Below are 25,407 nucleotides of genomic sequence, written 5' to 3' on the forward strand. Positions count from 1 at the left end.
GAGACACACAGACACAGAGAGACACACAGACACAGAGAGACACACAGACACAGAGAGAGACACAAAGAAACAGAGAGACACAGAGAGACACAGAGAGAGAGAGACACAGAGAGAGAGAGAGAGAGACACAGAGAGACACAGAGAGAAACAGAGAGAGACACAGAGACAGAGAAACACAGAGAGACACAGACAGAGATGTTATGAAACACACACCCCCACAGTACAGTGTACTAGTTAGTTAATATCAGTGTGAAAACACCTGTAGAGTGTGTGTGTCCTCACCTTACACCAGCGTACTAACACACTGCCAGGTCTCTCCTGGAGCTCCTCTATCTGGACTGGAGGGTGTGAAGAGACTGATCCGTGTCGTGACACTCTGTCTCTCACCGCGTACAGCAGAGAGTCATCCAGCTGGGCAGACACACACGGCACGTCTACTAACACTGGTACCTCCGGGAGGCTGAAACACACACACACACACACACACACACACACACACACACACACACACACACACACACACACACACACACACACACACACACACACACACACACACACACACACACACACACACACACACACACACGGTTCAAATAAACACACACACACACACGGTTCAAATAAACACACACACAGTTAAAATAAACACACACACACACACACACACACACACCGAGTTAACCTTTACATTGTCGTCTTAAAGTTATGACATAGTGAAAGAGAGTACGACAACTCCCTCTCTCTCCTTCACCTGTCCAGATGGATCTGAAGGGCCTTCTTGGTGAAACACCCCAGCAGGTCCTCCTTCTCCCCCAGACCACAACGGATAGCTACCTCACCTGGAGACAGGGGGAGGGATTAAAACCTTTAATCAGTGTTTAATTACAGTATGAATCATTAAATAGGAGATCACTGAGGAGGAAGAGGACAGGAGAAACATGATTCTGACGGTACTGAGGAGGAGGAGGAGAAACATGATTCTGACGGTACTGAGGAGGAGGAGGAGAAACATGATTCTGATGGTACTGAGGAGGAGGAGGAAGAGGACAGGAGAAACATGATTCTGATGGTACTGAGGAGGAGGAGGAGAAACATGATTCGGATGGTACTGAGGAGGAGGAGGAGAAACATGATTCTGACAGTACTGAGGAGGAGGAGGAGGAGGAGGAGGAGGAGAAACATGATTCTGATGGTACTGAGGAGGAAGAGGAGGAGAAACATGATTCTGATGGTACTGAGGGGGAGGAGGACAGGAGAAACATGATTCTGATGGTACTGAGGAGGAGGAGGAGGAGGAAGAGGAGGAGAAACATGATTCTGATGGTACTGAGGAGGAGGAGGAGGAAGAGGAGGAGAAAAATGATTCTGATGGTACTGAGGAGGAGGAAGAAGAGGAGGAGAAACATGATTCTGATAGTACTGAGGAGGAGGAGGAAGAGGAGGAGAAACATGATTCTGATGGTACTGAGGAGGAGGAGGAAGAGGAGGAGAAACATGATTCTGATGGTACTGAGGAGGAGGAAGAAGAGGAGGAGAAACATGATTCTGACGGTACTGAGGAGGAACAGGAGGAAGAGGAGGAGAAACATGATTCTGACGGTACTGAGGAGGAACAGGAGGAAGAGGAGGAGAAACATGATTCTGATGGTACTGAGGAGGAGGAGGAGGAGGAGGAGGAGGAGGAGGAGGAGGAGGAAGAGGAGGAGAAACATGATTCTGATGGTACTGAGAAGGAGGAAGAGGAGGAGAAACATGATTCTGATGGTACTGAGGAGGAGGAGGAGGAGGAGGAAGAGGAGGAGAAACATGATTCTGATGGTACTGAGAAGGAGGAAGAGGAGGAGAAACATGATTCTGATGGTACTGAGGAGGAAGAGGAGGACAGGAGAAACATGATTCTGATGGTGTGTAAGAGTCATAATAATTTGAGAGGTGATTATATTATTATATTAGTCCTGTTACACACAGTGTGTAAGGGACATGTGTAATTTGCATATCCCTACTCCCCCTGAGACAGTCTCAGGGAGCGGGGCCACGGCCAGGGTCACCTTGTTAAGTGCCTTGCTCAAGGGCTCCGGGATTTGAACCATGCGTCCCTCCGTCTATCTATACCTCACCCTCTCGGAGCAGCTCGTCTGCAGTGTTGACTCCGTGTTCGATGAGTTTCTGGCAGTCGTCCAGCGGTCGAACGCTGTCCTGCTCGATGACATCCACCTCGCTAAGGAGCACGCTCAGACGCTCCGTCAGGAGGCGGGTCACAGCCGTCTGGAGCTCTGAGAAATGACGCTTCAACCCCTCTCTGGCCTGAGACGAGCTGCCTCGTACCTGGAGGAGCGAGAGTAGAGGAAGAGGGAGGAGGGGGGGGAGAGAGAGGGGAGGAGGAAGAGAGAGAGGAGGGAGAGAGAGGAGAGGAGGGGAGAGAGAGGAGGGGGAGAGAGAGAGAGGGGAGGAGAGAGAGAGAAGAGAGGAGAGGAGGGAGAGGGAGGGAGGGAGAGAGAGAGGAGAGAGGAGAGGAGGGAGAGAGAGAGAAAGAGAGGAGAGGAGGAGAGAGAGAGAGAAAGAGAGGAGGGAGAGAGGGAGGGAGAGAGGGAGGGAGAGAGAGAGGAAGAGAGAGGAGGGGGAGAGAGAGGAGAGGAAGAGAGAGGAGAGAGAGGGGGGGAAGAGGTTCAATTGAAATGCTAACTTTGTACCAAAAATGCTAAAACGCACTGTTTCCAAATCGTAACCAGTCCCCCAACGGAACAGGAAGCTGGTGGTTAGTTGTTTGCAGTGAAACTTAGTCTCTGTTTCAGTTCCTCTTAACAGACATGCTGAGCTGAACTCCTGTCATTATGAATCTACCAGACTGTCTCAGTCCCAAATGGCACCCTTAGTGTCTTTATAGTGCACTGGTGCTCATGGAGTGGAGGGGACCTCAAGGGAGGAAGGGCCAATAGAGCTCTGGTCAAAAGTAGTGCACTATATAGGGAGCTTTTTGGGACACACCCACTGACTGACAGTCCTCCTCTCACTATGACTCTGACTATGAGAGATACCAGAGAGAGAGAGACCAGAGAGAGAGAGAGACCAGAGAGAGAGAGACCAGAGAGAGAGAGAGACCAGAGAGAGAGACCAGAGAGAGAGAGACCAGAGAGAGAGAGAGACCAGAGAGAGAGACCAGAGAGAGACCAGAGAGGGAGAGAGAGAGAGACCAGAGAGGGAGAGAGAGAGACCAGAGAGGGAGAGAGAGAGACCAGAGAGAGAGAGAGAGACCAGAGAGAGAGAGAGAGACCAGAGAGAGAGAGAGACCAGAGAGAGACCAGAGAGAGAGAGACCAGTGAGCGAGAGAGAGACCAGTGAGCGAGAGAGAGACCAGTGAGCGAGAGAGAGACCAGTGAGCGAGAGAGACCAGTGAGAGAGAGAGAGAGAGAAGGAAACAGAAGAGCAGAGGAGCTGCACTGATAAACAAGAGAAAATAATAGTTGGATGAGGATGGAAAGACCTACATAGAACACTATCAGAGATCAGTGTGTTTGGACAGCAGGACACAGGAAATGCCTCACTGGAGCCATTGCATCACTTCCTGGTGTCTATCAGTTTTGTGGAGATAAGGGCAGTATCTCAAATGGCAGCCTATTCTCTATATAGTGAACTCATTTTGACCAGGACCCAAAGGTAGTTCACTATGGAGGGGATAGGGTGCAATTTGGGATGTGGCCAAAGATCATGTATATTTTGGGACGGTGAAAGATGGGAAAGCTAATATTGTCATCTGGAATACAATGACATGTCCACTGGGAGTAGAGGGCATACAGGCTGGGGAGAGAGAGATAAGAGGTATGAGAGAGAGAGGAGTTAGAGAGAGCGAGATACCAGAGAGAGCGAGATACCAGAGAGAGAGCGAGATACCAGAGGGAGAGAGAGAGACCAGAGGGAGAGAGAGAGACCAGAGGGAGAGAGAGAGACCAGAGGGAGAGAGAGAGACCAGAGGGAGAGAGAGAGACCAGAGAGAGAGAGAGAGAGAGACCAGAGAGACCAGAGAGAGAGAGACAGACCAGACCAGAGAGAGAGAGACAGACCAGAGAGAGAGAGAGACCAGAAAGAGAGAGACCAGAGAGAGAGAGAGACCAGAGAGAGAGAGAGACCAGAGAGAGAAAGAGAGAGACCAGAGAGAGAAAGAGAGAGACCAGAGAGAGAGAGAGAGACCAGAGAGAGAGAGAGAGACCAGAGAGAGAGAGAGAGAGACAGACCAGAGAGAGAGAGAGAGAGACAGACCAGAAAGAGAGAGACCAGAAAGAGAGAGAGAGAGAGAGAGAGAGAGAGAGAGACCAGAGAGAGAAAGAGAGAGACCAGAGAGAGAGAGAGACCAGAGAGAGAAAGAGAGAGACCAGAGAGAGAGAGAGAGACCAGAGAGAGAGAGAGAGAGACCAGAGGGAGAGAGAGAGAGACCAGAGAGAGAGAGAGAGAGACAGACCAGAAAGAGAGAGACCAGAAAGAGAGAGACCAGAGAGAGAGAGACCAGAGAGAGAGAGAGACCAGAGAGAGAAAGAGAGAGACCAGAGAGAGAGAGAGACCAGAGAGAGAGAGAGAGACCAGAGAGAGAGAGAGAGAGACCAGAGAGAGAGAGAGAGAGACCAGAGAGAGAGAGCTACAGGATGTTTTGACTCCCTCTCTTCCAGAAGACAGAAATATCTAAGGCACACACACTGCTCATGGACGTCACACCATCCTGGTAATCTGTGTGTGTGACAGAGCAGCTTTTCCTGCCTGCCTCGTCTCATATTACAGTGATGATGACTCATCCCTGGGGAAGAGGGGGGTTATGGGAAAAATGGCCCAAAACTGGACTCTACAGCTGGGAAAGGAGAGAGATGTGTGCCAGATAATGGGGTGGGAACAGTGGGCCCAGAGAGCAGCAGAACAGAACCAGTCTGTAGATAAGTGTCAGTTTCAATTAATTGATAACTTTGGCGTTCTCTCGGTTATTCAGAGGGGGTACTACCCGTTCTCTCGGTTATATAGAGGGGTACTACCCGTTCTCTCGGTTATATAGAGGGGTACTACCCGTTCTCTTGGTTATATAGAGGGGTACTACCCGTTCTCTTGGTTATATAGAGGGGGTACTACCCGTTCTCTTGGTTATATAGAGGGGTACTACCCGTTCTCTTGGTTATATAGAGGGGTACTACCCGTTCTCTTGGTTATATAGAGGGGTACTACCCGTTCTCTTGGTTATATAGAGGGGTACTACCCGTTCTCTTGGTTATATAGAGGGGTACTACCCGTTCTCTTGGTTATATAGAGCGGGTACTACCCGTTCTCTTGGTTATATAGAGCGGGTACTACCCGTTTGCTGAAATGCTTGCGAGAGGGTGAAGTTCGTAAGTACTGAGTCAGTGTAGAGGTTATATACAGAGGGTACCGGTACCGAGTCAGTGTGGAGGCTATATACAGGGGGTACCAGTACTGAGTCAGTGTGGAGGCTATATACAGGTTGGTTGAGGTAATTTGTACATGTAGGTAGGGGTGAAGTGACTATGCATAGATAATAAACTGCGAGTAGCAGCAGTGTACAAGAGGGAGGGGTCAATGTAAATAGTCCAGGTAGCCATTTGATTAGCTGTTCAGCAGTCTAAAGGCTTGGGGGTAGAAGCTGTTCAGCAGTCTAATGGCTTGGGGGTAGAAGCTGTTCAGCAGTCTAATGGCTTGGGGGTAGAAGCTGTTCAGCAGTCTAATGGCTTGGGGGTAGAAGCTGTTCAGCAGTCTAATGGCTTGGGGGTAGAAGCTGTTCAGCAGTCTAATGGCTTGGGGGTAGAAGCTGTTCAGCAGTCTAATGGCTTGGGGGTAGAAGCTGTTCAGCAGTCTAATGGCTTGGGGGTAGAAGCTGTTCAGTAGTCTTATGGCTTGGGGGTAGGCTTGGGGGTAGAAGCTGTTCAGCAGTCTAATGGCTTGGGGGTAGAAGCTGTTCAGCAGTCTAATGGCTTGGGGGGTAGAAGCTGTTCAGCAGTCTGCACACATGACTGTAAGTCGCTTTGGATAAAAGCGTCTGCTAAATAGCATATATTATTATTATTATTTATGGCTTGGGGGTAGAAGCTGTTCAGCAGTCTAATGGCTTGGGGGTAGAAGCTGTTCAGCAGTCTTATGGCTTGGGGGTAGAAGCTGTTCAGGAGTCTTATGGCTTTGGGGGTAGAAGCTGTTCAGCAGTCTGATGGCTTGGGGGTAGAAGCTGTTCAGCAGTCTTATGGCTTGGGGGTAGAAGCTGTTCAGCAGTCTGATGGCTTGGGGGTAGAAGCTGTTCAGCAGTCTAATGGCTTGGGGGTAGAAGCTGTTCAGCAGTCTAATGGCTTGGGGGTAGAAGCTGTTCAGCAGTCTGATGGCTTGGGGGTAGAAGCTGTTCAGCAGTCTAATGGCTTGGGGGTAGAAGCTGTTCAGCAGTCTGATGGCTTGGGGGTAGAAGCTGTTCAGCAGTCTTATGGCTTGGGGGTAGAAGCTGTTCAGCAGTCTTATGGCTTGGGGGTAGAAGCTGTTCAGCAGTCTTATGGCTTGGGGGTAGAAGCTGTTCAGCAGTCTAATGGCTTGGGGGGTAGAAGCTGTTCAGCAGTCTTATGGCTTGGGGGTAGAAGCTGTTCAGCAGTCTTATGGCTTGGGGGTAAAAGCTGTTCAGCAGTCTAATGGCTTGGGGGGTAGAAGCTGTTCAGCAGTTTAATGGCTTGGGGGGTAGAAGCTGTTGAGGAGCCTTTTGTTCCAAGACTTGGCGCTCCGGTAGCACAGAAAACAATCTATAACTTGGGTGACTGGAGTCTGTGACAAGTCTGGCTGAGCAGTGGTGACAGTACGGGGAAGGTTTCAGCCACAACTCTCTGTCCATCGCCATTGGGGCGGCAGCGTAGCCAAGTGGTTAGAGAGTTGGACTAGTAACCGGAAGGTTGCAAGTTCAAACCCCCGAGCTGACAAGGTACAAATCAGGCAGTTAACCCACTGTTCCTAGGCCGTCATTGAAAATAAGAATTTGTTCTTAACTGACTTGCCTAGTTAAATAAAGTTTAAAAAAAAATTTTTTTTAAATTGTAATTTACTGGGAAGCCAAAATGTAGACTTAAAGGATGGAGAATTCCCCTGGTTTATTGAAGCCCCACCACTCGCCATCATACACAACTAGTTCCCAGCTACGCCTCACAAAAGGACAAGTTTGAAATGAACCAATTAACATTTGAATGTTGATCACAATAGACTCTTTTTTTTTTTTTAATTTACGGAATAGCCTGGAATGTTTTTTAGCTCAGATTTTACTCAAGAGGCAGAGACCTACAGCCTATAGACCTAAGATGTATTTAAAAAAATATATCTAGATTTAATGTGTTCCGGGTTTCACAGTGCAGACCGAACCGAGGGCCCCGTACTGAGCGGGATCAGCGCCAATACGTGTACCGTTACACCCCCTATTCACTAGATGGGAATTGAACCACAGAAGTAGTTGTTTTATACACATACTACGTCATCACACACTGCCTTTCACCTGCAACGCGTCAGCTGGATGGAAACATCTCTCTGGTGGGGGGGGGGAACAGAGACATCTTGGTTTTAATCAGGATTTTAGACCATTCTGATCTGTCGCCAGATGGATGGATGTTACAGACGCAGATGAAGTCCTCACCTGAACTAAACAGCCTGTTTTCAATAGAATGTGCTTTTAAGTTCGGGAGTTGGACGACTCCGCCTCCGGTTTGGCCAATGAGTCGTGTTTGTCTCTCTCTCTCTTTTCATATACCTCTCTTTCTCTGTTTTACTTTTAGAGGAGCAGGAAATAACAACATCATTTACAATTAGCCTGAGGGAGAGGGGGAGAGGAGAGGGAGGAGAGGGGAGGGAGGGGAGGAGGGGGAGGAGGGGGAGGGGGAGGGGGGAGGGGGAGAGGGGGAGGAGGGGGAGAGGGAGGGAGGAGGGGGAGGGGAGAGGGAGGAGGAGGGAGAGGGGGTAGTGGGAGGAGGGGGAGAGGGAGTAGGAGGGAGGGGGGAGGAGGAGGAGGGAGGGAGGGAGGAGGGGGAGGAGGGGGGGGAGGGAGGGTGGAGAGGGAGGGAGGGGGAGGGAAGAGGGAGGAAGGGGAGGAGAGGGAGGGAGGGGGGGGGAGGGAGAGGGAGAGGGAGAGGGAGAGGGAGAGGGAGAGGGAGAGGGAGAGGGGGAGAGGGAGAGGGAGAGGGAGAGGGAGGGAGGGAGGCTGTAACATCTTCCTGATACTAGATGAATGGTTCTGGTCTCGGCTGTGCAGTCTTTAGTTCCGGCCCTGATTATTCAGCTCATTGATTTATCTTTATATTTACCAAATCAACTAGAAGTTGACCGATTATGATTTTTCAACGCCGATACAGATTATTGGAGGACCAAAAAAAGCCAATACCTATTAATCGGCCAATTGTAATAACGACAATTACAACAATACTGAAAGCACAATTAAACACTTTTATTTTAACTTAATATAATACATCAATAAAATCTATTTAGTCTCACATAAATAATGAAACATGTTAAATTTGGTTTAAATAATGCAAAAAAACACAGTGTTGGAGAAGAAAGTAAAAGTGCAATATGTGCCATGTAAAAAAGCTAACGTTTCAGTTCCTTGCTCAGAACATGAGAACATATGAAAGCTGGTGGTTCAATATTCCCAGGTAAGAAGTTTTAGGTTGTAGTTATTACAGGAATTATAAGACTATTTCTCTCTATACCATTTCTATTTCATATACCTTTGACTATTGGATGTTCTTATAGGCACTATAGTATTGCCAGTCTAATCTCGGGAGTTGATAGGCTTGAAGTCATAAACAGCAGTAAAGTGCTGTTTGAATGAATGATTACGAGCCTGCTGCTGCCTACCACCGCTCAGTCAGACTGCTCTATCAAATATCAAATCATAGACTTAATTATAACATAATAACACACAGAAATACGAGCCTTAGGTCATTAATATGGTCGAATCTGGAAACGATCATTTCGAAAACAAAACGTTTATTCTTTCAGTGAAATACGGAACCGTTCCGTATTTTATCTAACGGGTGGCATCTACAAGTCTAAATATTACTGTTACATTGTGCAACCTTCAATGTTATGTCATAATTATGTACAATGCTGGCAAATTAGTTTGCAACGAGCCAGGCTGCCCAAACTATTGCATAAACCCTGACTCTGCTTGCACTGAACGCAAGAGAAGTGACAATTTAATATTAATATTGCCTGCTAACATTAATGTATTTTTACTAAATATGCAGGTTTAAAACAATATACTTCTGTGTATTGATTTTAAGAAAGGCACTTATGTTTATAGTTAGGGACATGCGTGCAACGATTGTGCTTTTGTTAAATCATCACCTGTTTGGCGAAGTCGGCTGTGATTTGATGATAAATTAACAGGCACCACATTGATTATATGAAACACAGGACAAGCTAGTTAGACTAGTAATATCATCAACCATGTGTAGTTAACTAGTGATTCTGCGAAGATTGATTTTTATAAGATAAGTTTAATGCTAGCTAGCAACTTACCTTGGCTCCTTGCTGCACTCGGTAGTCAGCCTGCCACTCAGGCCTCTCATGGATTGTATTTTTTTATTTTACCTTTATTTAACCAGGCAAGTCAGTTAAGAACACATTTTTATTTTCAATGACGGCCTGGGAACAGTGGGGTTAACTGCCTGTTCGGGAGCAGAGCGACAGATTTGTACTTTGTCAGCTCAGGGGTTTGAACTTGCAACCTTCCGGTTACGAGTCCAACTCTCTAACCACTAGGCTACGCTGCTGCCCCATTGCAATGTAATCGGCCAGAATCGGCGTCCAAAAATGCAGATTACCGATTGTTATGAAAACTTGAAATCGGAGCTAATTAATCGGCCATGCCGTAGGTCGACCTGTAATCTGAATGAGGGTTGGACCAGTGTAGTTGTGTTGATACCTGTTTGCCTGAGGGTAGGACCAGTGTAGTTGTGTTAATACCTGTTACCTGTTTGCGTGCGGGTTGGACCAGTGTAGTTGTGTTGTTACCTGTTTGCGTGAGGGTTAGACCAGTGTAGTTGTGTTAATACCTGTTACCTGTTTGCGTGAGGGTTAGACCAGTGTAGTTGTTACCTGTTTGCGTGAGGGTTAGACCAGTGTAGTTGTGTTGTTACCTGTTTGTGTGAGGGTTAGACCAGTGTAGTTGTGCTACTACCTGTTTGCCTGAGGGTTGGACCAGTGAAGTTGTGTTAATACCTGTTTGCGTGCGGGTTGGACCAGTGTAGTTCTGTTGTTACCTGTTTGCGTGAGGGTTAGACCAGTGTAGTTGTGTTAATACCTGTTTGCGTGAGGGTTACACCAGTGTAGTTGTGTTAATACCTGTTTGCGTGCGGGTTGGACCAGTGTAGTTGTGTTAATACCTGTTTGCGTGCGGGTTGGACCAGTGTAGTTGTGTTAATACCTGTTTGCGTGCGGGTTACACCAGTGTAGTTGTGTTAATACCTGTTTGCGTGCGGGTTGGACCAGTGTAGTTGTGGTGTTACCTGTTTGCGTGAGGGTTGGACCAGTGTAGTTGTGGTGTTACCTGTTTGCGTGAGGGTTGGACCAGTGTAGTTGTGTTAATACCTGTTTGCGTGCGGGTTGGACCAGTGTAGTTGTGTTGATACCTGTTTGCGTGAGGGTTGGACCAGTGTAGTTGTGGTGTTACCTGTTTGCGTGAGGGTTAGACCAGTGTAGTTGTGTTGTTACCTGTTTGCGTGAGGGTTAGACCAGTGTAGTTGTGGTGTTACCTGTTTGCGTGAGGGTTAGACCAGTGTAGTTGTGGTGTTACCTGTTTGCGTGAGGGTTAGACCAGTGTAGTTGTGGTGTTACCTGTTTGCGTGAGGGTTAGACCAGTGTAGTTGTGGTGTTACCTGTTTGTGTGAGGGTTGGACCAGTGTAGTTGTGTTAATACCTGTTACCTGTTTGTGTGAGGGTTAGACCAGTGTAGTTGTGTTAATACCTGTTTGCGTGAGGGTTAGACCAGTGTAGTTGTGTTGATACCTGTTTGCGTGAGGGTTAGACCAGTGTAGTTGTGTTGATACCTGTTTGCGTGAGGGTTAGACCAGTGTAGTTGTGTTAATACCTGTTTGCGTGAGGGTTAGACCAGTGTAGTTGTGTTGTTACCTGTTTGCGTGAGGGTTAGACCAGTGTAGTTGTGTTGATACCTGTTTGCGTGCGGGTTAGACCAGTGTAGTTGTGTTAATACCTGTTTGCGTGCGGGTTAGACCAGTGTAGTTGTGTTAATACCTGTTTGCGTGCGGGTTAGACCAGTGTAGTTGTGTTAATACCTGTTTGCGTGAGGGTTAGACCAGTGTAGTTGTGGTGTTACCTGTTTGCGTGAGGGTTAGACCAGTGTAGTTGTGTTAATACCTGTTTGCGTGCGGGTTACACCAGTGTAGTTGTGTTAATACCTGTTTGCGTGCGGGTTAGACCAGTGTAGTTGTGTTAATACCTGTTTGCGTGAGGGTTAGACCAGTGTAGTTGTGTTAATACCTGTTTGCGTGCGGGTTAGACCAGTGTAGTTGTGTTAATACCTGTTTGCGTGCGGGTTAGACCAGTGTAGTTGTGTTAATACCTGTTTGCGTGCGGGTTAGACCAGTGTAGTTGTGTTAATACCTGTTTGCGTGCGGGTTAGACCAGTGTAGTTGTGTTAATACCTGTTTGCGTGCGGGTTACACCAGTGTAGTTGTGTTGATACCTGTTTGCGTGCGGGTTAGACCAGTGTAGTTGTGTTGATACCTGTTTGCGTGAGGGTTAGACCAGTGTAGTTGTGTTAATACCTGTTTGTGTGCGGGTTGGACCAGTGTAGTTGTGTTAATACCTGTTTGCGTGCGGGTTAGACCAGTGTAGTTGTGTTAATACCTGTTTGCGTGCGGGTTAGACCAGTGTAGTTGTGTTAATACCTGTTTGCGTGCGGGTTAGACCAGTGTAGTTGTGTTAATACCTGTTTGCGTGCGGGTTAGACCAGTGTAGTTGTGTTAATACCTGTTTGCGTGCGGGTTAGACCAGTGTAGTTGTGTTGATACCTGTTTGCGTGCGGGTTAGACCAGTGTAGTTGTGTTAATACCTGTTTGCGTGAGGGTTAGACCAGTGTAGTTGTGTTAATACCTGTTTGCGTGCGGGTTGGACCAGTGTAGTTGTGTTAATACCTGTTTGCGTGCGGGTTAGACCAGTGTAGTTGTGTTAATACCTGTTTGCGTGCGGGTTAGACCAGTGTAGTTGTGTTAATACCTGTTTGCGTGCGGGTTAGACCAGTGTAGTTGTGTTAATACCTGTTTGCGTGCGGGTTAGACCAGTGTAGTTGTGTTAATACCTGTTTGCGTGCGGGTTAGACCAGTGTAGTTGTGTTAATACCTGTTTGCGTGCGGGTTAGACCAGTGTAGTTGTGTTAATACCTGTTTGCGTGAGGGTTAGACCAGTGTAGTTGTGTTAATACCTGTTTGCGTGCGGGTTGGACCAGTGTAGTTGTGTTAATACCTGTTTGCGTGCGGGTTGGACCAGTGTAGTTGTGTTAATACCTGTTTGCGTGCGGGTTAGACCAGTGTAGTTGTGTTAATACCTGTTTGCGTGCGGGTTGGACCAGTGTAGTTGTGTTAATACCTGTTTGCGTGCGGGTTGGACCAGTGTAGTTGTGTTAATACCTGTTTGCGTGCGGGTTGGACCAGTGTAGTTGTGTTAATACCTGTTTGCGTGCGGGTTGGACCAGTGTAGTTGTGTTAATACCTGTTTGCGTGCTTGGCTGAGTCCATGTAGTCGTTGTTGTAGTTCGCTCCTGTAATTCTGAGCTGCTTCTATACTCTCCTTAGCCTCCTGCAGTAACGCCTCAGCTTCTATAGACATCCTGCTGTACCGCCTGGCTCCTACACACACACACACACACACACACACACACACACACACACACACACACACACACACACACACACACACACACACACACACACACACACACACAGCGGATGTTTGTAACTTCGTGTCCCTGTGGTCTGATACTCTTCACTCTGACAGCGTTCAGACTGGAACGTGTGTATTTCCCCTGAAGTCAGTTTGACGCTCTGCACCACCACAGTACTACAACAAGGAGGGTCAGACAGACAGCAGGGAGGAGAGACAGTAGCTTGTAGACCAGACAGCAGTGAGGAGAGACAGTAGCTTGTAGACCAGACAGACAGTAGTGAAGGGAGACAGTAGCTTGTAGACCAGACAGACAGTAGTGAAGAGACAGTAGCTTGTAGACCAGACAGACAGCAGTGAAGGGAGACAGTAGCTTGTAGACCAGACAGCAGGGAGGAGAGACAGTAGCTTGTAGACCAGACAGACAGTAGTGAAGGGAGACAGTAGCTTGTAGACCAGGCAGACAGCAGTGAGGAGAGACAGTAGCTTGTAGACCAGACAGACAGTAGTGAGGAGAGACAGTAGCTTGTAGACCAGGCAGACAGCAGTGAGGAGAGACAGTAGCTTGTAGACCAGACAGCAGTGAGGAGAGACAGTAGCTTGTAGACCAGACAGACAGCAGTGAGGAGAGACAGTAGCTTGTAGACCAGACAGCAGTGAGGAGAGACAGTAGCTTGTAGACCAGACAGACTGCAGTGAGAAGAGACAGTAGCTTGTAGACCAGACGGACAGCAGTGAGGAGAGACAGTAGCTTGTAGACCAGACAGCAGTGAGGAGAGACAGTAGCTTGTAGACCAGACAGCAGTGAGGAGAGACAGTAGCTTGTACACCAGACAGACAGCAGTGAGGAGAGACAGTAGCTTGTAGACCAGACAGCAGTGAGGAGAGACAGTAGGGGAGATAAGAGGAGAGTAGAGGATGTCTGACGATGATGTGCAAAACAGATCAAACCACTTCCCTTTAACTGGAGGAAAGCAACCAGCCAACCAGAGACCAGACACTAGCAGAAACCAGCCAACCAGAGACCAGGCACTAGCAGCAACCAGCCAACCAGACACTAGCAGCAACCAGCCAACCAGACACTAGCAGCAACCAGCCAACCAGACAGACAACTAGCAGCAACCAGCCAACCAGAGACCAGACACTAGCAGCAACCAGCCAGCCAGACCAGACACTAGCAGCAACCAGCCAACCAGACACTAGCAGCAACCAGCCAACCAGACACTAGCAGCAACCAGCCAACCAGACACTAGCAGCAACCAGCCAACCAGAGACCAGACACTAGCAGCAACCAGCCAACCAGACACTAGCAGCAACCAGCCAACCAGACACTAGCAGCAACCAGCCAACCAGACACTAGCAGCAACCAGCCAACCAGACACTAGCAGCAACCAGCCAACCAGAGACCAGACACTAGCAGCAACCAGCCAACCAGAGACCAGACACTAGCAGCAACCAGCCAACCAGAGACCAGACACTAGCAGCAACCAGCCAGCCAGAGACCAGACACTAGCAGCAACCAGCCAACCAGAGACCAGACACTAGCAGCAACCAGCCAACCAGAGACCAGACACTAGCAGCAACCAGCCAACCAGACACTAGCAGCAACCAGCCAACCAGAGACCAGACACTAGCAGCAACCAGCCAACCAGAGACCAGACACTAGCAGCAACCAGCCAACCAGAGACCAGACACTAGCAGCAACCAGCCAACCAGAGACCAGCAGCAACCAGCCAACCAGAGACCAGACACTAGCAGCAACCAGCCAACCAGACACTAGCAGCAACCAGCCAACCAGACACTAGCAGCAACCAGCCAACCAGAGACCAGACACTAGCAGCAACCGCCAACCAGAGACCAGACACTAGCAGCAACCAGCCAACCAGAGACCAGACACTAGCAGCAACCAGCCAACCAGACACTAGCAGCAACCAGCCAACCAGACACTAGCAGCAACCAGCCAACCAGAGACCAGACACTAGCAGCAACCAGCCAACCAGAGACCAGACACTAGCAGCAACCAGCCAGCCAGAGACCAGACACTAGCAGCAACCAGCCAGCCAGAGACCAGACACTAGCAGCAACCAGCCAACCAGACACTAGCAGCAACCAGCCAACCAGACACTAGCAGCAACCAGCCAACCAGGCACTAGCAGCAACCAGCCAACCAGAGACCAGACACTAGCAGCAACCAGCCAACCAGACACTAGCAGCAACCAGCCAAACAGACACTAGCAGCAACCAGCCAACCAGAGACCAGACACTAGCAGCAACCAGCCAACCAGAGACCAGGCACTAGCAGCAACCAGCCAACCAGAGACCAGACACTAGCAGCAACCAGCCAACCAGAGACCAGACACTAGCAGCAACCAGCCAACCAGAGACCAGACACTAGCAGCAACCAGCTTCAAGCAGATCGTCCCTATTCACATTCAAGATGACTTCATAGCAGATACAAACAGAAATCCATGGGTATGACACAAAAGAGCTCTACTGATGCTATGGGTTCGAGTACAGCCTGTACCAGACCAGAACATGCTGAGGTAGTTTGTCTGAAGGTAGAGTACAGCCTGTACCAGACCAGAACATGCTGAGGTAGTTTATCTGAAGGTACAGGATAGAAGAAGCCTGTACCAGACCAGAACATGCTGAGGTAGTTTGGCTGAAGGTAGAGTACAGCCTGTACCAGACCAGAACATGCTGAGGTAGTTTGGCTGAAGGTATTGCATAAAGACTGGTTTCACACACAGACTGTATAAAGACTGGTTTCACACAGACTGTATAAAGACTGGTTTCACACAGACTGTATAAAGACTGGTTTCACACAGACTGTATAAAGACTGGTTTCACACACAGACTGTATAAAGACTGGCTTCACACAGACTGTATATAGACTGGTTTCACACACAGACTGTATATAGACTGGTTTCACAGACTGTATATAGACTGGTTTCACACACAGACTGTATATAGACTGGTTTCACAGACTGTATACAGACTGGTTTCACAGACTGTATATAGAATGGTTTCACATAGACTGTATATAGACTGGTTTCACAGACTGGTTTCACACAGACTGTATATAGACTGGTTTCACACAGACTGTATATAGACTGGTTTCACACAGACTGTATATAGACTGGTTTCACACAGACTGTATATAGACTGGTTTCACACACAGACTGTATATAGACTGGTTTCACACACAGACTGTATATAGACTGGTTTCACACACAGACTGTATATAGACTGGTTTCACACACAGACTGTATATAGACTGGTTTCACACACAGACTGTATATAGACTGGTTTCACACACAGACTGTATAAAGACTGGTTTCACACACAGACTGTATAAAGACTGGTTTCACACACAGACTGTATATAGACTGGTTTCACACACAGACTGGTTTCACACAGACTGTATATAGACTGGTTTCACACACAGACTGTATATAGACTGGTTTCACACACAGACTGTATATAGACTGGTTTCACACACAGGCTGTATATAGACTGGTTTCACACACAGACTGTATATAGACTGGTTTCACACACAGACTGTATATAGACTGGTTTCACAGACTGTATAAAGACTGGTTTCACACACAGACTGTATATAGACTGGTTTCACACACAGACTGTATAAAGACTGGTTTCACACACAGACTGTATATAGACTGGTTTCACACACAGACTGTATATAGACTGGTTTCACAGACTGTATATAGACTGGTTTCACCAGAGGCAGAAAGAGGAGATGGACAGGTTTTCACTAGAAGCCATCCCAGTGTACACAATGTGTCCTACCCTGCCCCCAAACACACACCTTGGTGAGGACATCTGGGAGGTTCATTGATTGATTGATTGATTGATTGAGTTCAAAGGGTCACGGTACGACTGTCAAACACACACAGACACCGGGAGGGTCAGAGTTAGTGTTGCAGGACAACAACACCAGTGGAACCACATGACCCACTGGGCTGAACCCACCCGTTTCCCTCCAGACGGATAAAACAAAACACATGGTGTGTCCCTTAAAGAACTCCCCCTGGTAAAACAGAGTCCAGTATTTAGGGAATAGGGTGCCATTTGGGATGCAGGGAGTGGTTCCATCTCCCCCTGGTAAAACAGAGTCCAGTATTTAGGGAATAGGGTGCCATTTGGGATGCAGGGAGTGGTTCCATCTCCCCCTGGTAAAACAGAGTCCAGTATTTAGGGAAGAGGGTGCCATTTGGGATGCAGGGAGTGGTTCCATCTCCCCCTGGTAAAACAGAGTCCAGTATTTAGGGAATAGGGTGCCATTTGGGATGCAGAGAGTGGTTCCATCTCCCCCTGGTAAAACAGAGTCCAGTATTTAAGGGAATAGGGTGCCATTTGGGATGCAGAGAGTGGTTCCATCTCCCCCTGTGGACATCTTTGGTTCAATCTACAGACCTAACAGACTGTAGGCCTAACAGATAGATTGACTGTGACTGTAGACCTAACAGATAGATTGACTGTGACTGTAGACCTAACAGATAGATTGACTGTGACTGTAGACCTAACAGATAGATTGACTGTGACTGTAGACCTAACAGAACCACACAGTCAATCTAACAGAACCACACAGTCAATCTAACAGAACCACACAGACACAGTTACACTAGAGTATATTGAGATGTGCTTCTTTGTCACTGAAAATAACTAGTGAAAGCTTTCTAAAAAGGTGTGGTTTGTTGTTGGTAGCTGTTCTCATTTACATTACTTTTAAGTCATTTAGCAGACGCTCTTATCCAGAGCGACTTTCTAGAATCCTACAGATTATAACACACTGTCTCTAGAATCCTACAGATTATAACACACCGTCTCTAGAATCCTACAGATTATAACACACTGTCTCTAGAATCCTACAGATTATAACACACTGTCTCTAGAATCCTACAGATTATAACACACTGTCTCTAGAATCCTACAGATTATAACACACCGTCTCTAGAATCCTACAGATTATAACACACCGTCTCTAGAATCCTACAGATTATAACACACCGTCTCTAGAATCCTACAGATTATAACACACCGTCTCTAGAATCCTACAGATTATAACACACCGTCTCTAGAATCCTACAGATTATAACACACCGTCTCTAGAATCCTACAGATTATAACACCCCGTCTCTAGAATCCTACAGATTATAACACCCCGTCTCTAGAATCCTACAGATTATAACACCCCGTCTCTAGAATCCTACAGATTATAACACACCGTCTCTAGAATCCTACAGATTATAACACACCGTCTCTAGAATCCTACAGATTATAACACACCGTCTCTAGAATCCTACAGATTATAACACACCGTCTCTAGAATCCTACAGATTATAACACACCGTCTCTAGAATCCTACAGATTATAACACACTGTCTCTAGAATCCTACAGATTATAACACCCTGTCTCTAGAATCCTACAGATTATAACACACCGTCTCTAGAATCCTACAGATTATAACACACTGTCTCTAGAATCCTACAGATTATAACACACCGTCTCTAGAATCCTACAGATTATAACACACTGTCTCTGTCTCTCTCAGGGCTCCTAAAGATAATCAACAACAAAAAGTCCTCATTTGTGTGACCTGTTGGGGATGAATCAGAATAGTTGGGTAACATAGATGAGATGTTTTATTTCCATTATATGCTTGTGAGTTACCTCTCATTTAGAATGTATCTTGTTGTACTATAGTGGGGGCCATTTGCAGTTATCCTTTATCTGTTCTGGGGTCAGTTACCTCTCATCAGAATGTATCTTGTTGTACTGTAGTGGGGGCCATTTGCAGTTATCCTTTATCTGTCCTGGGGTCAGTTACTTCTCATCAGAATGTATCTTGTTGTACTGTAGTGGTGGCCATTTGCAGTTATCCTTTATCTGTTCTGGGGTCAGTTACTTCTCATCAGAATGTATCTTGTTGTACTGTAGTGGTGGCCATTTGCAGTTATCCTTTATCTGTCCTGGGGTCAGTTACTTGGGCCGCAGAGAGGGGAGAGGTCAAGCTTGTCTTCATATGTAAACATATCTTTTAAACCATGTGAAGGGATGGTTGAGGGGGAACCAATTATCTCTTGGCTCCACAATGTCTGTGTGCCAGTCACTGTCTGTGTGCCAGTCACTGTCTGTGTGCCAGTCACTGTCTGTGTGCCAGTCACTGTCTGTGTGCCAGTCACTGTCTGTGTGCCAGTCACTGTCTGTGTGCCAGTCACTGTCTGTGTGCCAGTCACTGTCTGTGTGCCAGTCACTGTCTGTGTGCCAGTCACTGTCTGTGTGCCAGTCACTGTCTGTGTGCCAGTCACTGTCTGTGTGCCAGTCACTGAGTCTCTGTGATCTAGTCCAGGAGGTGTGTATTTGATATATGTCTGTTGATGAGGTTTTGTTTTATGGTCCTGAGTGGTACCAAGAGCGAGATAAGAACATAGTTTAGGAGACAAAGCTGGACAATAATTTATAGCCAATGCTGTCTGGCTATGTGTGTCTTTGCTATAAAGTATCTCCGTTGCAATGTGTAAAGGGACTCTCAGAGAATTCATTTATAGACACTGAATTGATCTGAGAGTCACAGGGTTGTGATGGAGCTCAGAATAATTAAAGATGGACTTTATGATAAGGCTGACTTGTGTGGTGGTTTGGTCTCATGATTTGGTAAATACAGGAAATGTCCACTACAGACCACATTTGATATTCACAGATACAATATTCAGATTCATATCAATGAATATATTCAGGTGATATTTTCCATTCCATATATTCCTGTTGTACCTGTGTGCTGTCAACATGAAAACCAAACAGGAAGGTGTTAGTAGTGTCCCAGTGATGTCAAAAAGTCAATATAACTCTGCAGGTCTGGCTATTGGCGCGAATGCGCTTTTGTTAAATCATCACCCGTTTAGCGAAGTAGGCTTCGATGATTCGATGATAAATTAACAGGCACCGCATTGATTATATGCAACACAGGACAAGCTAGTTACACTAGTAATATCATCAACCATGTGTAGTTAACTAGTGATTATGTGAAGATTGTTTTTTATATGGTAAGTATAATGCCAGCTAGCAACTTATCCTTGGCTCCTTGCTGCACTCGTGTAACAGGTAGTCAGCCTGCCACTCAGTCTCCTCATGGACTGCAATGTAATCGGCCAGAATCGGCGTCCAAAAATGCCATTTAACGATTGTTATGAAAACTTGAAATCGGCCCTAATTAAAATCGGCCCTAATTAAATCGGCCCTAATTAAATCGGCCCTAATTACATCGGCCATGCCGATTAAATCGGTCGACCTCTAGTGGTCAAGTAGGCTACTGTGATCATAATGTAGGCCTACCAGAGTGGCCTACCAGAGTGGCCTACCAGAGTGGCCTATCAGAGTGGCCTATCAGAGTGGCCTATCAGAGTGGCCTATCAGAGTGGCCTATCAGAGTGGCCTATCAGAGGCCTACCAGAGTGGCCTACCAGAGTGGCCTACCAGAGTGGCCTACCAGAGTGGCCTACCAGAGTGGCCTACCAGAGTGGCCTACCAGAGTGGCCTACCAGAGTGGCCTACCAGAGTGGCCTACCAGAGTGGCCTACCAGAGTGGCCTATCAGAGTGGCCTATCAGAGTGGCCTATCAGAGTGGCCTATCAGAGTGGCCTATCAGAGTGGCCTATCAGAGTGGCCTATCAGAGTGGCCTATCAGAGTGGCCTACCAGAGTGGCCAATCAACAACAATAGAGAAAATGCATCCAATAACAATTCAACATGTAAACAGCTGTTCTGTCATTCAGCCTACAGTAGCAGCCAATGTGTGGTGTTCAATGTCGGCCGACATTCCATGAGACTTTTGAAAGAAAAACGACAACATACCTGTTTGACATGAACCTGTTTATCTACTTGTCCTTCAGACAAGGACGTGACTGAAAATGTTGTTGTGTTGTTTACACTTTACAAAATAAAATGCATTATTATTCCCATAGCATTATTACAGAGAATCAGACACGTGATGCTGCCCTCTGCCTATTGGCTACTTAGTTTATTCACGCCCGTCTCAAAATACAACACTGTCCCTTTAAAGACAAAGGAAAGCTCTTTATCTGACCTGTTTGTCTAGAAATGTTTTGTGCTCTTGTAGAGGAAGCAATCACTCCCCTACTACTGACTACTAATGATCTATAACTGGGCTAATAACTCACTGTCTAGAAATGTTTTGTGCTCTTGTAGAGGAAGCAATCACTCCCCTACTACTGACTACTAATGATCTATAACTGGGCTAATAACTCACTGTCTAGAAATGTTTTGTGCTCTTGTAGAGGAAGCAATCACTCCCCTACTACTGACTACTAATGATCTATAACTGGGCTAATAACTCACTGTCTAGTAAAGGATATGAACTAAAATGTGGACACGTGGCTACATGCTGCTCTTGATTCGATCTCAAAACAAGCACATCTACTCACTATCAAGTCAAATGTTATTGGTCACATACACGTGTTCAGCAGATGTTATTGCGGGTGCAGCGAAATGCTTGCGTTTCCTAGCTCCGACAGTGCAAGTAATATCTAACAATTTCACAACATATACACACAAATCTCAGTAAAGGAATGGAATTAAGAGCGTATAAATACTTGGGACGAGCGATGTCAGTGATGCCACAGCTGTAAACACAGTCCAGTTTAAAGTAAATGGCACAGATCCATATATGGCAATGATCTATTTGCATATAGGCCTAACGGCAGTTCTGATTGGTTGTGCCCCACCAATCTGTGTAGAGTACGGGCTGAGTCGTGCTCAATAGAATCCTACTGTGACGCGTTGTGCCTTCAACAAAAATCTCTTGCATAGGTAGTTTTGTTTCAGGTATGTTTGCATTGAAATGAGCCACTGTCGCCACAGTAAAGGGAAATGTAGATTGGTGTTAACTAACAGGGAACGAACACACTCCAGGAAGTTGAGTAAAGTTCAATCTTGTGCTTCTCAGGCCACTGCGCGCCGCGCTCAGTTTAGAGGGAACGGTGGTTAGGACTGAGTTAGCACCGATGTTGGGACTAGAAAGATGGAGAACTTTGTGTGTGTTCGCTTGAGTGTGTACGAATGTGGGTATAGGCGTGTGTGTGCGTGTGTGTTAGAGGTGTATGCTACAGTGTTGTCTATGTGATGCTGCTGCCGCTGCTGATGATGCTGGTGGTGGTGGTGACCTAGATTCAGACCGGGCCTCCTGCCTGAACACACTGGCTACATCACAAATAGAACCCTAGTCACTATGTAGTGCACTACTGTTGGGTCTGATCCCTATTGGCTCTGATCTCTCTCATCTCTGTCACATGCATTTACATGTGACAGAGATAGTGTGTGTGACAGAGATAGTGTGTGTGACAGAGATAGTGTGATGTGAATGTGTATGCCCCACTTCTAAGACTAGACCCCCTCCCTCCCTCCACACACACAGGATTTAAAGGCAGTAATCTTGGAGCAATATAACAGATTCCCCCCAGCGTGGGAGGAACATTCAGGTCACATGGATAAACACACACACACACACACACACACACACACACACACACACACACACACACACACACACACACACACACACACACACACACACACACACACACACACACACACACACACACACACACACACACAATGTTGATCCCAGAAAGCCTCAGACTATTGTTGAGAAGATGTTGTCAGTGAAGCATGAAATCACCCTCACTCCAGCTGAAACAAAGTCTGCCACGGTCCCGGTCAAAAGTAATGCACTATGTAGGGAATATGATGCTATTTGGGACGCAGACGTTGTTTTTCAGGACTTCGCGTATGCACGGAAATCCATACAGTGGGTTTTGGCTTTCGGACTTGCTATGAACATAGACCACTGACCTATAGATACGTCTTGATCTGTTGCTAGGAAACAGTCCTACTGGCATGTCTCCACTTTAATTCCACGAGTGTTACTGATAGATAAGTCAAGAAAGGAACAAATGTTATTCCATAATCACTATCCAGTATAATCATTCCTAGCCACCGTGCTTCTACATCTGCATTGCTTTCTGTTTGGGGTTTTAGGCTGGGTTTCTGTACAGCACTTTGAGATATCAGCTAATGTAAGAAAGGGCTTTATAAATCAAATTTGATTGACTTGATGGATTGATTGATTAGTAACCTACAAAATCTCATCACTTTGGACAACTGCCATTCTGATAGTTATTTCTAAACCTTTCATTTAATTTCACCATGTCCAGCAGTAGGCTACTACAATCATTAGAATCACTAGAATCCTACATCAGACGTGTAATGACATTTTATGTCATTGTGTGTTCAACGTGGAAAGTTATGACAGATGCTCACATAATAAAGACGAGTGTGGAGCTTCGACCGCAACTATTATTATCACGTAGCGAGCGGATGACACGGAGATGCAACGCAACTTTGCACAACAGAAAAACATGCCCATACTCGCTCAAAATCAACTTCCGTAATTCTAAAACACCCCCGTTTCACGAGAAGTCATCACCCAACATGCCTTTATCGATACATATGCACTTCACACAATTGAGGTTATTGTTGATGATGAATGAAAGTAAAGCATCGAGGGCTTGGCTTTCACCAACCCTCAGGAAACAATACATTTACAGACAATATCAAAGAAAACACCCAAGTAAGCCAGTTCATAGTACATCAAAAGTAATATTCAAGACATTAGTAAAAGCTTAATGGAGCCTATTAAATAATGCGATAACGAATCCTACCTGATTCGGACTTAGTTTCTGGTCATTCTAAAGTTCGATGCCGTTTCGGCTACCGACCAAAGCAAAGACGTTCTTGCGCCAGTCACAAAAAAAATTCTGCTGATCGACAGCTCAACTAACCAATAGAAGAAGGATATCGCCCAGTCTTCCTCTCCGTGTGCCCGCCCTCTGAGTTGCAAGTGTGATACAATAGTCTTGCTGTGTAATAGTTAAAACCACTGATTGAAACTCGGATAATGCATTTGGCATAAACGTCCCAAGTCAAGTCTCAGCCAAATATATGTACATTCTAACTGTGCGATCTTATTGTATGGACATTTTTATCATCGCCAACATATGACTGTGATTGAGAATACATGTACTGCAGTAGACCCTCGGTGACTGAACCATCACAGCTAGCAAATCAAATCAAACTTTATTTGTCACATGCAATCGGATACAGTGTAGACCTTACCGTGAAATGCTTTACTTACAAGCCCTTAACCAACAGTGTAGACCTTACCGTGAAATGCTGACTGACAAGCCCTTAACCAACAGTGTAGACCTTACCGTGAAATGCTGACTTACAAGCCCTTAACCAACAGTGTAGACCTTACAGTGAAATGCTGACTTACAAGCCCTTAACCAACAGTGTAGACCTCACAGTGAAATGCTTTACTTACAAGCCCTTAACCAACAGTGTAGACCTTACGGTGAAATGCTGACTGACAAGCCCTTAACCAACAGTGTAGACCTCACAGTGAAATGCAGACTTACAAGCCCTTAACCAACAGTGTAGACCTTACAGTGAAATGCTGACTGACAAGCCCTTAACCAACAGTGTAGACCTTACAGTGAAATGCAGACTTACAAGCCCTTAACCAACAGTGCAGTTCAAGAAGAGTTAAGAAATTATTTACCAAATAAACTAAAATAAAAAATCATAAAAAGCACCGGTACTGAGTCAGTGTGGAGGTTATATACAGGGGGTACCGGTACTGAGTCAGTGTGGAGGTTATATACAGGGGGTACCGGTACTGAGTCAGTGTGGAGGTACAGAGTCAGTGTGGAGGTACTGAGTCAGTGTGGAGGTTATATACAGGGGGTACCGGTACTGAGTCAGTGTGGAGGTTATATACAGGGGGGTAACTGACTACAGGGGGTACTGAGTCAGTGTGGAGGTTATATACAGGGGTACCGGTACTGAGTCAGTGTGGAGGTTATATACACCGGTACTGAGTCAGTGTGGAGGTTATATACAGGGGTACCGGTACTGAGTCAGTGTGGAGGTTATATACAGGGGGTACCGGTACTGAGTCAGTGTGGAGGTTATATACAGGGGGTACCGGTACTGAGTCAGTGTGGAGGTTATATACAGGGGGTACCGGTACTGAGTCAGTGTGGAGGTTATATACAGGGGGTACCGGTACTGAGTCAGTGTGGAGGTTATATACAGGGGTACCGGTACTGAGTCAGTGTGGAGGTTATATACAGGAGGTACCAGTACTGAGTCAGTGTGGAGGTTATATACAGGGGGGGTACTGAGTCAGTGTGGAGGTTATATACAGGAGGTACCAGTACTGAGTCAGTGTGGAGGTTATATACAGGGGTACCGGTACTGAGTCAGTGTGGAGGTTATATACAGGGGGTACCAGTACTGAGTCAGTGTGGAGGTTATATCAGGTGTACTGGAGGTGGAGGTTATATACAGGGGGTACCGGTACTGAGTCAGTGTGGAGGTTATATACAGGAGGTACCGGTACT

The 25,407-nt window shown here is 46.6% G+C and overlaps 1 protein-coding gene across 3 annotated transcripts in view; it reads right to left on the reverse strand.

The window, feature by feature from the left end:
- Positions 1–23,764, reverse strand: part of LOC124020305 (cytokine receptor-like factor 3) — a 33,876-nt gene extending 10,112 nt beyond the window's left edge. The window contains exons 1-6 of one of the 3 annotated variants that reach the window (XM_046335656.1): positions 23,665–23,735; positions 22,796–22,869; positions 12,733–12,869; positions 2,121–2,328; positions 755–842; positions 283–460 (exon numbers count right to left, since the gene is read on the reverse strand). In XM_046335656.1, the coding sequence (XP_046191612.1) occupies positions 283–460; positions 755–842; positions 2,121–2,328; positions 12,733–12,849 (591 nt within the window). In that variant the 5' untranslated portion in view covers positions 12,850–12,869; positions 22,796–22,869; positions 23,665–23,735. Of the gene's footprint in view, positions 1–282; positions 461–754; positions 843–2,120; positions 2,329–12,732; positions 12,870–22,795; positions 22,870–23,664 lie in introns of all 3 variants that reach the window. The other 2 variants (XM_046335658.1, XM_046335657.1) reach the window with 2 other exon arrangements.
- Between the last annotated feature and the right edge of the window lie 1,643 nt (positions 23,765–25,407).

The sequence above is a fragment of the Oncorhynchus gorbuscha genome, unplaced genomic scaffold (genome assembly GCF_021184085.1).
Source record: "Oncorhynchus gorbuscha isolate QuinsamMale2020 ecotype Even-year unplaced genomic scaffold, OgorEven_v1.0 Un_scaffold_807, whole genome shotgun sequence".
In the NCBI taxonomy this organism is placed as follows: domain Eukaryota; kingdom Metazoa; phylum Chordata; class Actinopteri; order Salmoniformes; family Salmonidae; genus Oncorhynchus; species Oncorhynchus gorbuscha.